At 42.3% G+C, this 12,652-nt stretch overlaps 1 protein-coding gene across 1 annotated transcript in view; it reads right to left on the reverse strand.

The window, feature by feature from the left end:
• The window catches only part of BMP6 (bone morphogenetic protein 6), an 84,743-nt gene that overhangs the window by 18,294 nt on the left and 53,797 nt on the right, over window positions 1-12,652 (reverse strand). The window contains exon 2 of the mRNA XM_042868767.1: window positions 3,687-3,879. Within this exon, the coding sequence (XP_042724701.1) occupies window positions 3,687-3,879 (193 nt within the window). The remainder of the gene's footprint in view (window positions 1-3,686; window positions 3,880-12,652) is intronic.

Here is a 12,652-nt window from a genome sequence, read left to right on the forward strand (position 1 = left end):
CACTTGAAAACACACTGATGATCCAATCTGAGGACTAACATCTTTGATCAGCCACAGACTGCCTTCCCTCCCTGCTCCTGACCTGACACCTCACTGGGTGAGAGTGAGGAAACATGGAGAAAGGAGAAAAAATTAATGATCTGTTTCCAGAGACAAACTAATTTCCTCTTTTCCCTTGCAAAGGTCTCACTTACATAGCAATCCAATCCCAAAAGCTATTGGAAGTCACAGAGGGCTTTGCTGGTCTTCCACAAAACCAGTTCTTCACCTCAGAAATAAGGCTGTGTTTAGCCCAAGAGGGACAAGCATCATCTCCCCACTTTCTACACATACCAACAGAAGGGGAAAAAAAAAAAAATAGAAGAAAAAATCCCATCCCAGCTTTCAAACAGGCCACAGTCTATCTCGATCCCCAAAGCCATCCCACTCAGAGTAAACCAGAGGCCACCCCAGCACTGCCACGCTCATCTCCACTCCGCAGTCCAACCCACACAACCAACAGCTGACCTATCCTGAAGGTTTCATTCATCTCTCTGCAACATCCCACTGGCATCTCCAGCAGTTTGTGCTACGACAGAATGCGGCTGCGAGCCGTGGTTTGGTTATAAAACAAAAGCTTAGTTTCCAGGCACTATTTTTTTTAACCTTACGAAAGGGTGGAAGGAATGGGGAGATGAAAATATTACTGACACAAGTGAGTCAGTATTAAAAATGTTTTCTTTTTGAAGAGAGAATGTGCTCAGACCACACTGTCCACAATGTGTGTTTCATTGCCTGGAGACTCCGTGAGTATCGCTTTCATATTTCTGATTGCTTTTAACATGGAGAGTGCCAAGTTGCTCCCTGAAGGTTTCCTGCTGTTTCAATAAGCATTGATCTCTGAGCATCCACACTCTTTCTGTACACACCCCTACCTAAGAGACCGTCTCAAATGGCTGCACATAATCTTTTCTTTTAGCCTTGCCTATGTTGGCAAAAATAAGTTTGATAATTCAGCAGAAGATAGAGATTTTAAGTCTCAGGTTTTGCTTTGCTTGTAGCCAACATGCTGTGCCCTAGGGAGTTACCAGCAATGCCCTGTGATTCTGCTAAACAGAGCCCACATTTGGATTGGAGTCACACGCTGACGCTGTTATTCCCTAGATTATCTTCTTGGTTTTTTGTTTAAGGAATTCTGAACTCAGCCACTCCCTTAAACTTCATCAAAACAAAGGGATACTTCCATGCTCAGGTGATATACTGAATCTTGCTCCCAGATCTCCCACCCTTGCAAACTCATTTCTTTGACAGGAATGGAACAGTTTTTTTCATTTACCTTTTTTTCCTCAGTGGTGAACACTACCTTTATGAGGAGGCTAAAATCCATTTATGCCAGATGCCCTGGTAAGAGCTGTTTGCAACCAAAAGTATTTTAGTATCTACAAATAATTGTCACAGACAACTGTTAACCTCATAAAAGCCACAATTACGATGGTGCCTTTGAACTTTCTGTTGAGACTGTCAACACTGTCTGAACATCATTTTCTGTGGCCTTCAGAGGTGAACTTTCCTAAGCAGAAGGAATATTTGCCAACAGAACAAGACGAAGAAAGTTGCTACTTCAGCTCCTTATATGTCACCTGCTAGCTCACAAGTTAAACTTCAAGATCAGTACAGACTCTTCTTTATGCAATAAAATATCATCATATGTCAGGAAATATCAGGCTGTTATTCAAACTATTAGTCTAAAGGAAGTGTGACACAATATTTTTTTTTAAGTCAAAGGCAGCTGTTATTTTTTGGCTCATAAGATGTCCACTAAAATGCAACAGAAGCCTTACAAATATTTAGCAAGTTCCTTCAAAAAATAGTGCTAGGTTTTTTTTTTAACCTTCTACAGTTTTCAGCAAGAAAAGAAAACTCCATTAGGCATCCTGGAAGAATCTGAGGCAAAACAAACAACCAAAGAGAAGAGATTTTTTTCCCCCTACTACAAGATATTAGCAAACAACTGTGATTTTTTACTATTTGTCTTCAAGAATGTTTATCATCCACAGCCTACCCACGTCACCATGTCAGTGTGGCTGTATGTTTGAATCTCCAGCAGGAACAGCAGCTAACAGAGTCAGAACTTACACTGAAGGCAACACTGAGGGTAAGCTGCTTCTAATACTCTGACTGTCTTTTACCACCTGCTTATTTTAATACTGAGAGGTTGATTAATATATATACTTCTATATACAGATATGTACAAAGTATTCCTACATGTGTATACATTTATACACAAGCACGTTTTCACATGTGTTTGTATATTTAATATAAAGACGATACGGTCCTTTGGGCTGAAAGGACAACGTGTGAAGAAGGTCACCTCCTTTTCACAGCTGCAAGAATCAATGAGCCACATTTTGCCACTTCTGATTCACAGACAGTGTGACAAGTCTTGTAGATTCACCTGAATCACGAGTTCCTTTAGCTAAATATATCCCTCCTTCCCACCAGGAAAAATAAATAAATAAAGGAGTAAAAGAAAGAAAAAGAGAGACTGGATGAGTCAGAGGTCAGTAATGAACTACTGACACTCATCTCTAGGTCAGCAGTTCACAGTGTGCCCATGAAAAGAAGGATGGTGAGTTGCTGGCAGTCTGGACCTAGATGAAGCTACCTCCCTATTTCCAGTCCCAATTGCATGTCAAACAGCAGGAGGAGGGAGGACCAGTTTATTCATCATGAAAGAAATGATACACTCACCAGCAAGTTAGTAAGTAAGTTAGTTAGTAAGGTTTGTCTATCCTGTGATTTATTCTCTTTCTTGCAGTGTATTACTTGCTTGTTCAGGTTACTCTAAAATACTGTCATAAACGCATAAAAGTTATCAGTTCGCTTTAAAAGACACAGGCCTGACCTACTCTGTGCTCTTCTTTGCTGACCATCACCAACAGATTATCTACCACTTCCATCGACACTTGGCAGAGATTTTCCTCCAAATCCAGACATGGGGTCTGTCTACGTGAAATCTACAACAAGCTAACACTCACAATTATTTTTTTTCCCCATAGATGAACAATGCAGATAACATCTGGGGAATGTGCATGACCATCTGACTTGCTTCTGTTCTTCACGTGGCACTGAGGTACTGTTATCCCAAAAGACACTCCAGCCTACTCACAAAGGGAACAATATCCCTAAAAACACGTTCTTCACTATCATGTGTGTAATATTTCTCTCTGCCTTCCCAAAGGCCACACTCCCCACAGAATAACAGTTAGCTGCTTGATGTTGCCCTCATGACAGCTCTTCCTCGCCTATCACATCACCAGTGAAAGCACATGAGCGGCTTTGTACCTGTGGTCAGCATGTTGAACTTTCTCTTGCCTTACTTGTTCTAGAGTTGGTCAAGATTGGATACGGGTAGTATCAAGATGAAATGGGATACATGTATTTCAGTACGCATGAGCAATGCCAGAATATAATGTCTGTGGTTTAAAATTCTGCGGCCTCGCACCAGATTCTTGCTCTTTGTACTGCCATCAAAAAAGTCACACCATGGACTTTCTCAGCTGAGGCCCTTTTTGCAATCCAGTATGCCCATTTCCCACAAGGGAAGCACTGTGCAGCGACACATCTTGTTCTTGTGCACAAAACTTAGTCCCACTGAGCATTCTTTCTGGCATCATCCCTCCCCAGGACAGGAGGTGATGGCCTACCTGTTTGGATGTTCCTGCAGCACTTGGTAGATGCTGATAAGGAAAGTTTGGTTTTTAAAGCTCTCCACAACGCAGTCCTTGTAGATCCGAAACTCAGCAGCTGTGACAGCCTCACCCTCGGGAATCTGAGACAAATTGAACTTGAACTCCTTGTGGTGCTGCTGGTGAGGGGTGAACTCCTTGTCGTACTCAACTGCAGATGGGAAAGGAAAGACAAAAATGAACCGTGAATAAAACTTTAAAAAAATGGACTCCACAAGCTGCCACCTGTTCCTTCAAAACAGGAATTATATTTATTCTCCACACACAGCCTTGGTATGTGCCAGGAAAGCTTATGCAGCTAAGGCCTTTCAAATACAGTACTTGGAAAAGATAAATGTTCATCTTCTCTAGCCTGTTCCTTTGAGATTTCTTTTTTTACTTTCTTTGACTAGTGAAATATGACCATGCATTTTTCTCCCGATTAAATCCACAAGAACTCTGAAGCTATGACCTCCCTTGGCATTTTCCACCCATGGATCTCCATACTCTTTATGGCATTTCCATAATTCTCACATGCCTCTTCCAGCAGTGGAGACCATTAGCTCCATTTTGTTTTAGTATATAAAGGCAAAGACAAAATTAAGTGCTAGCAGGAGGTCAATCTGTTCACTAATGATCCTAAAAGCTGTTGTTTTCTTGCTCCCAGGTTTGTGCTTTAGCCATGAGACCTCCTTGTGATTTGAGCAAGATTAACGTGGCATTCCTCTCAAGGGCCAAGGCCAACCAAACATTTGGGTGCCCCTTCCTTTTGCAGGAGCTTATTTGAGCCTGAGAGAACCAAGGAGGGATCATCTTTTCTGCAGTCGTCCTCCCTGGCCTCAGACCTCCTCAGGTAAGCTCCCACATACAGAGTTTCAGGTGCGAACCAGAAACCCTCCTTCTCCTTGCCTGAGGATTTGTATTTTCTCTGTTTCGGGTGCCCTTTGCAAATTCTACTTCTCATCCCAAGCTTGTATCATTTGACTGCAACTAGTTATAGTTTGAATTCAATTAATTGCTCAATATTTCTAGTTTTCTGTTAGAAATCGCTTAAAACATCAACACATTATATAAACACACATAACTATATTTTTGAGGCCCCAGGGAAAAGAAAAACTAAACCCAAAAAATCATTCCCACCCATGTAACTGAGGCATTATACATCAGTGATGAATAAGTCACCATTACACTATCATTAAGAAGATGATCAAACTCAGGGAAGGCAGTGATGGAAGCATAGATTCCTTCTCACTTCAGTGTTGTGCTCACTTTTTGTTGCTTTCTTTTCCCTTCTCCTCTTTGATGCATCAAAGTGCAAGAGTGTTCCTGAGACTACCCTCACAACACCCTATGAGGTAAGCTGCAGTCCCCATTTTACAGACAGGATGCTGAGTCACAAGGAGATCCATGTGTCCCGCTTGTGTTGGGGCCAGGAATGATGGCCTACGCACTTGACGTTCGTTGCTTTATTCACGGGTGACCTTCTTGGAGAGCAGATGTATCTACTGGCTGCTGGAAATGGCCCACGGAGATTTTCCTCTCTACCTTTCCCAATTGCCTATTCCTCTTCATCCCCCAGTCTCAGTTTCGTCAGTGTCCTCTCCCTTTCCTCTGGCAGCCCTTTCGTGTGAGCCGCCTCATCTGGCTGGACAAGCATCCTGGCTCCCTCTGAGACACTTAGTCACATCCTTCTCTTTGAAGCTCGCCTGGAAATCCTTTCACCTCCGCATGGCTGTTGCCGAGCACTTTGCGGGACACCGCGCCTCAAGGTGCTGCCTTAGCAGCTGCCACAGGGTGAAACAAATTACCGGCCAACAGATCCTTTGGCACTCTGACAATGTTATCTGGGTAGTTTGGATGTCAAAGACTGAAAGATGTGGGTGACTGGAGCCTGTGACTTCCAGAAAGGAGGTGGTAATACTCAGCATCTCAGTCACTGCACCAAGTCAAACAATGCAACACCATCAAGGAATTAATTCACCCGCCATATGGAGCATCTGCTGCCTCTTAGTTAGCCAGTAGTGACCCAGAAATGTTGGACTGGTTGGTGTCACTCATGTGGGCACTGTGGGGAAGGAGAACTGCCTGTTGACCCCACGCCTCGATGCAGGGAACGCATTCTGAAACAGCGTACTTGCTTATTTTCAGGGTCCAACCACTCAGATGCCATGTTTGGCTGTCCACAGCAGAACAACATGCCCAGCCTGGCCGCTCGCTTGCAGCTACAACATGAGAGGATGTAATTAATGGTGAGAGAATGTCTACACCAGCTGTTTTGGAGAGACGGAGGGATGAAGCAACCAGTCTCGATTTAGAACTCACAACATCCTTGCTCACGGGTGTAACAACCTGCTGAAACCCTCGTCCCTTCTCATATGGCCAGCAGGAAAGGACATAATGCATCACAGAAAGGCTGCTTTTCCCCAGACTCATGGCTAAGGACAATGGGCAACAACCTCACTACATATGGTAAAGAAAGACCTATGAGGACAAGGGGAAGGAAGAACACTGCCAGTACTGGCAGCAGGCTACAAAACTTGCTGTTTAAATGGGTTATAGATCTGCCCCTCTAATAAAAAGTCAAACATAAGCCACAGAAAGGGGAAAAAACACTCAAACACCCACCACAGAGCATCAGGAGTATCAGGTATGGTGTTTGACTCCGAGTACCCTTTCCCAGATTATAACTTGTGTGATATGTTTACAATAGTATTTTCCTGTTTTTTTTTTTTAAACTTTCTTCCTTTCCCCCTGTCCTTACGTGAGCACATCTGACAATCAGAGAAGCTGACCACACTGATTACAGAGGAAGCATTCAGACTGATTTTGTTATCAGGGCTGGCAGAGTAAACAACCTGAAACACACAAACAAGTAAGCCTTTTTTCAGTCCTTCAGATTAAGCATTTTAGCTTCTTCTGTTACAGCAAAGGCACGTTCAGAACGGCTCTAAGTGGATGGTGTCTTTCTCAACTATGTTCAGAAGTGTTCCTGCATCATCACAGGATGGAAAAATAAAACCTACATTAAGTTTGTATGAAGGGAGTATAAAAGTTTAATGAGTTGGAAAGTTTTTTTGGCTATGTATCTTCCCATGATACAATGGAGAGTGCTTTTTTTTTTTCCCTTGTGGGAGTGGTGAGATATTTAAGTTCTATATACTCATTGTCACCCCATCAAGTTCATAATCAACTGTTTTCATTCAGCAAGACAGCTTAAAAATATAAAATGCCAACAGTTCTTCTCTGGGGGCTTTTTATTCCCTGGAAACAGTTCATTTTTAACAAAGAAGTCAAGTTTTAGAACAGTAAATTTTGGAAAGGGAAGATCCGAGCTGCTGGTTCCCAGGATTACCCAGTTTGTATTGCTATCGCATTACATCACATCAGATGACCTATTATTCAAAATGCAGATAGCGCATGCCAAAGTGCAAGACAACAGCAAAAAGGAGGAATCATTTCTCAAGCTTCTTTCCAATCTTTTTCCACGCAAATTTGTTCAGGTTGGTCTGACCAGAGAGATGGTAAATCCAAAGCTGATTTCTGGCTGAAAATGGACGCAAGTCTCAGCTTCACAAAGCCCCGCAGGCTGAATGCAAGGAGCGTTCCATAACCTATCCTCATTGTCAGCCAGCACATTAGGAACAAGCCAGGCAAAAATAGGGACAAAAACAGGTCATGACATAAACTACAACTGGGTAAAATTCATCCTCAGGTTCACACTATTATTCTGAGCACTCTTACTCTCTTGTAGGAGAAGATCCTTAAAGGCTACAGATTCAGGCAGACACACTGCAAGCAGAGTTGGCTCTGAGCTACGGACCCTAGGAGTTTTTGTTACAACTCACTCTAAGCAGAATGGATGTGTGCACACAAAGCGTTAACAGAGAAGCCTGCCAGTAGCTCTTTACATCCCCCTTTACAAATATTTTTAAATCCTATACAAACAGAACACTATTGTTGAGCAGTTAAAAAGACAAGAATGTCAAAATTAGGGTTACTGTGGTTTTGAATTTTGTATATTCTGAATTAGTTTTGCAATAGTCAATTTCAGAACAAAATGTCCTTGGTTTAAAAATAACACACTGCTTAGAGTACTAGTTACTTTAAAAGCAGTGCACAAGAATAACAATAATAATTAAAAAAAAAAAAAATAAAATTAACACAATGTGTCTATTTTGGTTACGATGCCATCCTTCTTCCATTAGAGTGAGTTGCATACACCTTGGACCAAAGGAAATCTAATTCTGATGGCAGTCATCGAGATAAACTCTTCTCACATGTAGGAATGTTCTGCTTTTTTTAAGTAAATAGAATGCAGAAACAAAGGACAACTGTCATTCCTGAGTAAACACAGTTTTCTTTCAGAACAACAGCACTAAGAATTATAATATTTGGTATTTTTTTTAAGTTCTTAGATGTTGAAGAAGCGTTAAGTCAGGTATTCAGGTGACAATCTCAATGGTGGCCTAAGAAAGTCTTTAGCTCATGTTCTAGGAGCTGAAACCAAAAATAATAAAACATACAGCTCCAAAAGCAAACATTTTTATAATATACTATCTGCTAAATAATTATAATTTCAGTGGCAACCTGGCTCTTTGGAAGGGGGAAAAGAAAGAGAGGGTTGCACCTGAAGTGCTTCAGCTCTGACTTGGCTTTGTCGGCCCACTGGAACCACAATCCAGCAAAAGCAACAAGCATTCATCACTTTTCACAATGAGTTTTGCACAGATATTCATGAATTAGATTTGAATACAAAGATATTACTTGCCATTTCTTCTCAGCCTCCATGACCCCTTTTTTTAGTAAAGAAAGCCCCCTGAAAACTGAGGTCACTAACAGGAGATTTGCCACCATAGCAACATAAAAAGATCAGAGAAAATTTCTCCATTTTACTTCAACCCCTTTCTACATTAAGTAAACAATGTTTATCGTATCTGGAGCAGTGAAGCTGTTGGGTAGGTCACAAATACTTGAAGCATTACCACAGCTTCCACAGTTCAACTGATAGATTAAAACTGACTTTTATTGCTAAGATATGAAATATTTCCTCAATATTTCCTCAATACTATGTAAAACAGAACAGGAAGAATAATCAGTACAGCCCAAAGAGTACAACGTACCCATTCAGCTTATTACAATGATTAGAAATGTAAAATGCTTCACAAGTACTTCGTGCTTGATAACAGGGAACAGGACTTGAGTTATACTGAGTGCACTGCAGGTGCAACAGTAGAGCAGCAACAGGAACAGACAGCTGCTGGAAATAGTGAGGTAAAGGATTGCTGCTGTCTGTCTTGCACTAAACCACAATATACACCCATGTCAGATGGACGTCAGGCTCCGATGGCCACGATCACGGTGGCAGATCCATCTTCCATGTCATGTGTAATCCCCGCACTTCCAAATGATACTTTCATATATTCCAGGCTTCCAAAGGTCTGATCCTTCCTCCTCTGGGCCCTCTGACTCTCAGACACCTCCCCTGGATCTGCAGTACAGCATGAACAGACCAAGCTTCATTCTGAAGCCAGTTGAAGCTCACTGGATATAAATAGTGAAACTTTCACATTTACAACTGCTTACATACTTCATGATAAAAGCAACTTTTCAGCAGTAAGAAGCCAAGATACTCAAGGTGGAATTTCATATTGCACCTGCTGTTTATCCCTCTGGGTTCAGCTGAGGTGGTCTAGTTATGTTAAGATGAATGTAATGCAATTGGAAGTTAATGCCTACACAGCTTAAAAATAATAATAAAAGAGTCAAGGCCAACGAACTCCAAAAGGGCACTTTCTTAGAAACAGCTATAATATCACATCTGGGCCACCACAATATAAAGTGGAATTACTCCACTAACTTCTGTGGAGCAACGCCAGCTTACATCCGATGAAAACCTGGCTTTATGCTCCACAGTTGTGTGTGCCAGAAAACAATGATTCGGAAAAATAACCCATCATTAATCCAACCCCAATGTAATTATGGAGATTAAATTCAAACAATAGCAAATCACTCTCTAAACATAGCATTCTAAAGCTTCAAAAGAGGAGGGCCTTCTACTTTTGGCTGAAAAATACAACTGAGCTCCTCTTTGTGCTGGGAATCAAGCTGGAACCGACTTGTAAAATCAGATTAAAACAGTTGCACAACAGCTTCCTTTCAGGATTCCTGAATCAAAAAGCCATTTAAAAATCAAAATAATGCACTAGCCAAACATAAAATACCCACGGGACACCAGAAAGTATTAAAGGGCATTTCCACGCTATCCACCATGACGCCTACTGTACGGTCAGCAAGGCGTTCCCACTGCCCTGGCCAGCAGGCAGTGCTGGGGGGCAGCTTGCACCAGCACATGCAGTGGCAAGGAGACATCTGTGGGGTGCTTCAGGGGGTTAAGTCCAGGAGGCTCACTGCAGACCGTGGGCATCTTATCCATGGCATTAACTTTTGAGTTTTCCTGTGCTTTCCCTCTCCTTGTAGCAGCTCCTTGTAGCTTCCTCCTACAACCCCTCCCAAAAGCTTCTGAACGCAGACATGAACAAAACCGGTATTTTCTTTCCATATGTTGGCACACATGGCAGGTCCTTCCACTGGAAACAGTGTTGTATCTTAGGAAAACAAAACATCTTTCTGCTTAGCAATGCCAGATTGTTTTTAGCAAGGCACTACTGTTTGCATTTTTGCGGCAATATTAATGCAGTTCCCACTGAGAAGCTGATAAAGACCCCGACTGCAAAAAAGTTTTCATAAATATATAAATAAATAATCCCCCCTCTTGAATAAGTGATCTGCAGCTACTTCTGTATCGAGTTTCCAAATAATTTATGATTAAAATAACATTATGCTTCCCGATCCCCACACACACATCGCAGCCAGGCTTCGTGCAGGCAGAGCCAGCATTTGTGGGAGCAGCCACAAGCAACAGGCAGCGCTCTGCCACCACACATGAAGGGATGAGGACTTCCCTGTCCTGTTCCTCTTCTAACCCTCATCTTTTTGCTAGCACCCATGGCTGCATGTCCTATGCTCCCGGATGGATGCAAGTCACGCTGCATTTACCACTGGAATTGCTGCTCACGTGGCAGCTCCCTGCAGTCAAACAGCTGCCCAGGGTGAATCCACTGAATCTTGAAATGTTTTCAGAGTTTTTAAATGGTGCAGCAGTTACCTGGCTTATCTCACACTCTCTCACTAAATTATCTGCCCTTCTATAGAAATTTACAGCAGTCCCAACCGATTCACTTGAACACTTGGAACTAAATTTCAAATCTGAAGTTGTGCAAAGTGGAAAACATTTAAAGCTTCATTACATTTCTGTTTCCCTTTTTTTTTTTTTTTTTTTTTATCAGACAGACTTAATGTTGATCAGCAAGACTGAAAATCAACCAACAGCAATTAGGAAAGCAGGTAGTGTAACAATGTTTGCAAGCTACTTTATCTGCTTTTGTTTTGTTGAGCGCTCATCTCTGCATCATAGGCAGCTTTCCTTTTAATAGCCCCAACTGAAAAAGGTACCTCCTCAACACAGTGCAATCAGTCCCTGTAAAAATGCTGCCCAAAGCATTTAAGATTTGATAAATCACTGAAATGTTTAACCCAGCACTGAAGAAAGGTCCTTTGAATGCTAGTACACAGAGAAAATCATCTGTGCTTCAGAAATAGCAGTGCTGATCCAAGGGCTAGACAACCAAGCTGTGACAGCAGTGTCACTGATGTGACTTGTGAATCCCACAGACACTGAGTTGTGTCACTGAGCATTACAGTTTAGTATTTTACACAGGATTGCAGTTCGGAACGACTGCATGAAGCAGAGTCTGGCCAAAGCAAGGTGAAAAGATGAGGACAGAGAATGAGTGATGTGTTTGAAGATTCTAATTCATTTTTTTGTTGTTTTCTTTTGGTTGTTTTTGGTTTTTTAAAATTCTCTCTCCCATTCCACTGAGAAGGCAGATGAGTGAGTAAACAACTGTGTGGTGCTGAGCCACTTGCCAGGTGAAACCACAACAGGCAATTCTGACCTGGCCAGTTACCTGTGGGCAGTGATAGGAGGTCTCTCAACTGAGAGTCTTTCAGTCCTTCTGCCCGTGGCATTTGCAGAATTCGGAGTAATGGACAGCTGGATGGCTTCCACTTCTGCAAATTATTTATTTTTTTGGAGGGTGAGGGATGAGTGTGGTGCTCACTGAAGGGTTTGGAGGGACCACAGGGCTCACTGCAGGAGTTGGAGGGTACATTTCATTGTCATCAAATCCAGAAGTATTCTCTTACCCCTGAGGATGCTGAATAGCACTGAGTAGAGCCCGATAGCCATAGGCCAGGCCCCAGCATGCTGCAGTGGTTTGTGCCTCTTTAGAATTGCCAAGGTGACAGCAGACTTTTCCAAATCTTCTACTAGTTTTTCAGGATTCTACAGTTGTTCAGAGGTGAAGTTTCAAGCTACTGTGTGTGCCCACCACTCCGGGCTCCTGCCTAGACTCCCTGCCAGTCAGAACTGTCCCATCTCGGGGCAGATCTCTGGGTGATACTCTTAAATAATTGTTTAATCTTAAACACAATCTGACGCACATTCACAACACGTAGCAACAAGAGAATGCTGGTTTGAAAACCCCATGGATATTCAAAATTCTCACACTGGTACTAACTCTTGAGCTCTAGGGAAAAAGTGAAAAAGTGAAAGGGAGACTGAGGAACTGCTGGGAAGTGTTCTCCCCTATCTCCTCCATAGCCAGGCTCTCCAAGAGGACAAAGCAGAGTATAATCATGACAACGTGCCTTCCAAAAGCCAAAGATGACTGCAGTGCTAAATACACACAAAACATCAGTTTCTCAGTTGACAATTTTATCATAACGTAAGGCAATGCCACGTAGCTGAGCAAAATAAAAATCTCACACCAACTCCTGAAACGGGCCCTGGGGCTGCTCTAACCTCTGCGATGGATCCCAAGGCA

The sequence above is a fragment of the Lagopus leucura genome, unplaced genomic scaffold (genome assembly GCF_019238085.1).
Source record: "Lagopus leucura isolate 7727_CA_CO unplaced genomic scaffold, USGS_WTPT01 Super-Scaffold_100002, whole genome shotgun sequence".
NCBI lineage: Eukaryota > Metazoa > Chordata > Aves > Galliformes > Phasianidae > Lagopus > Lagopus leucura.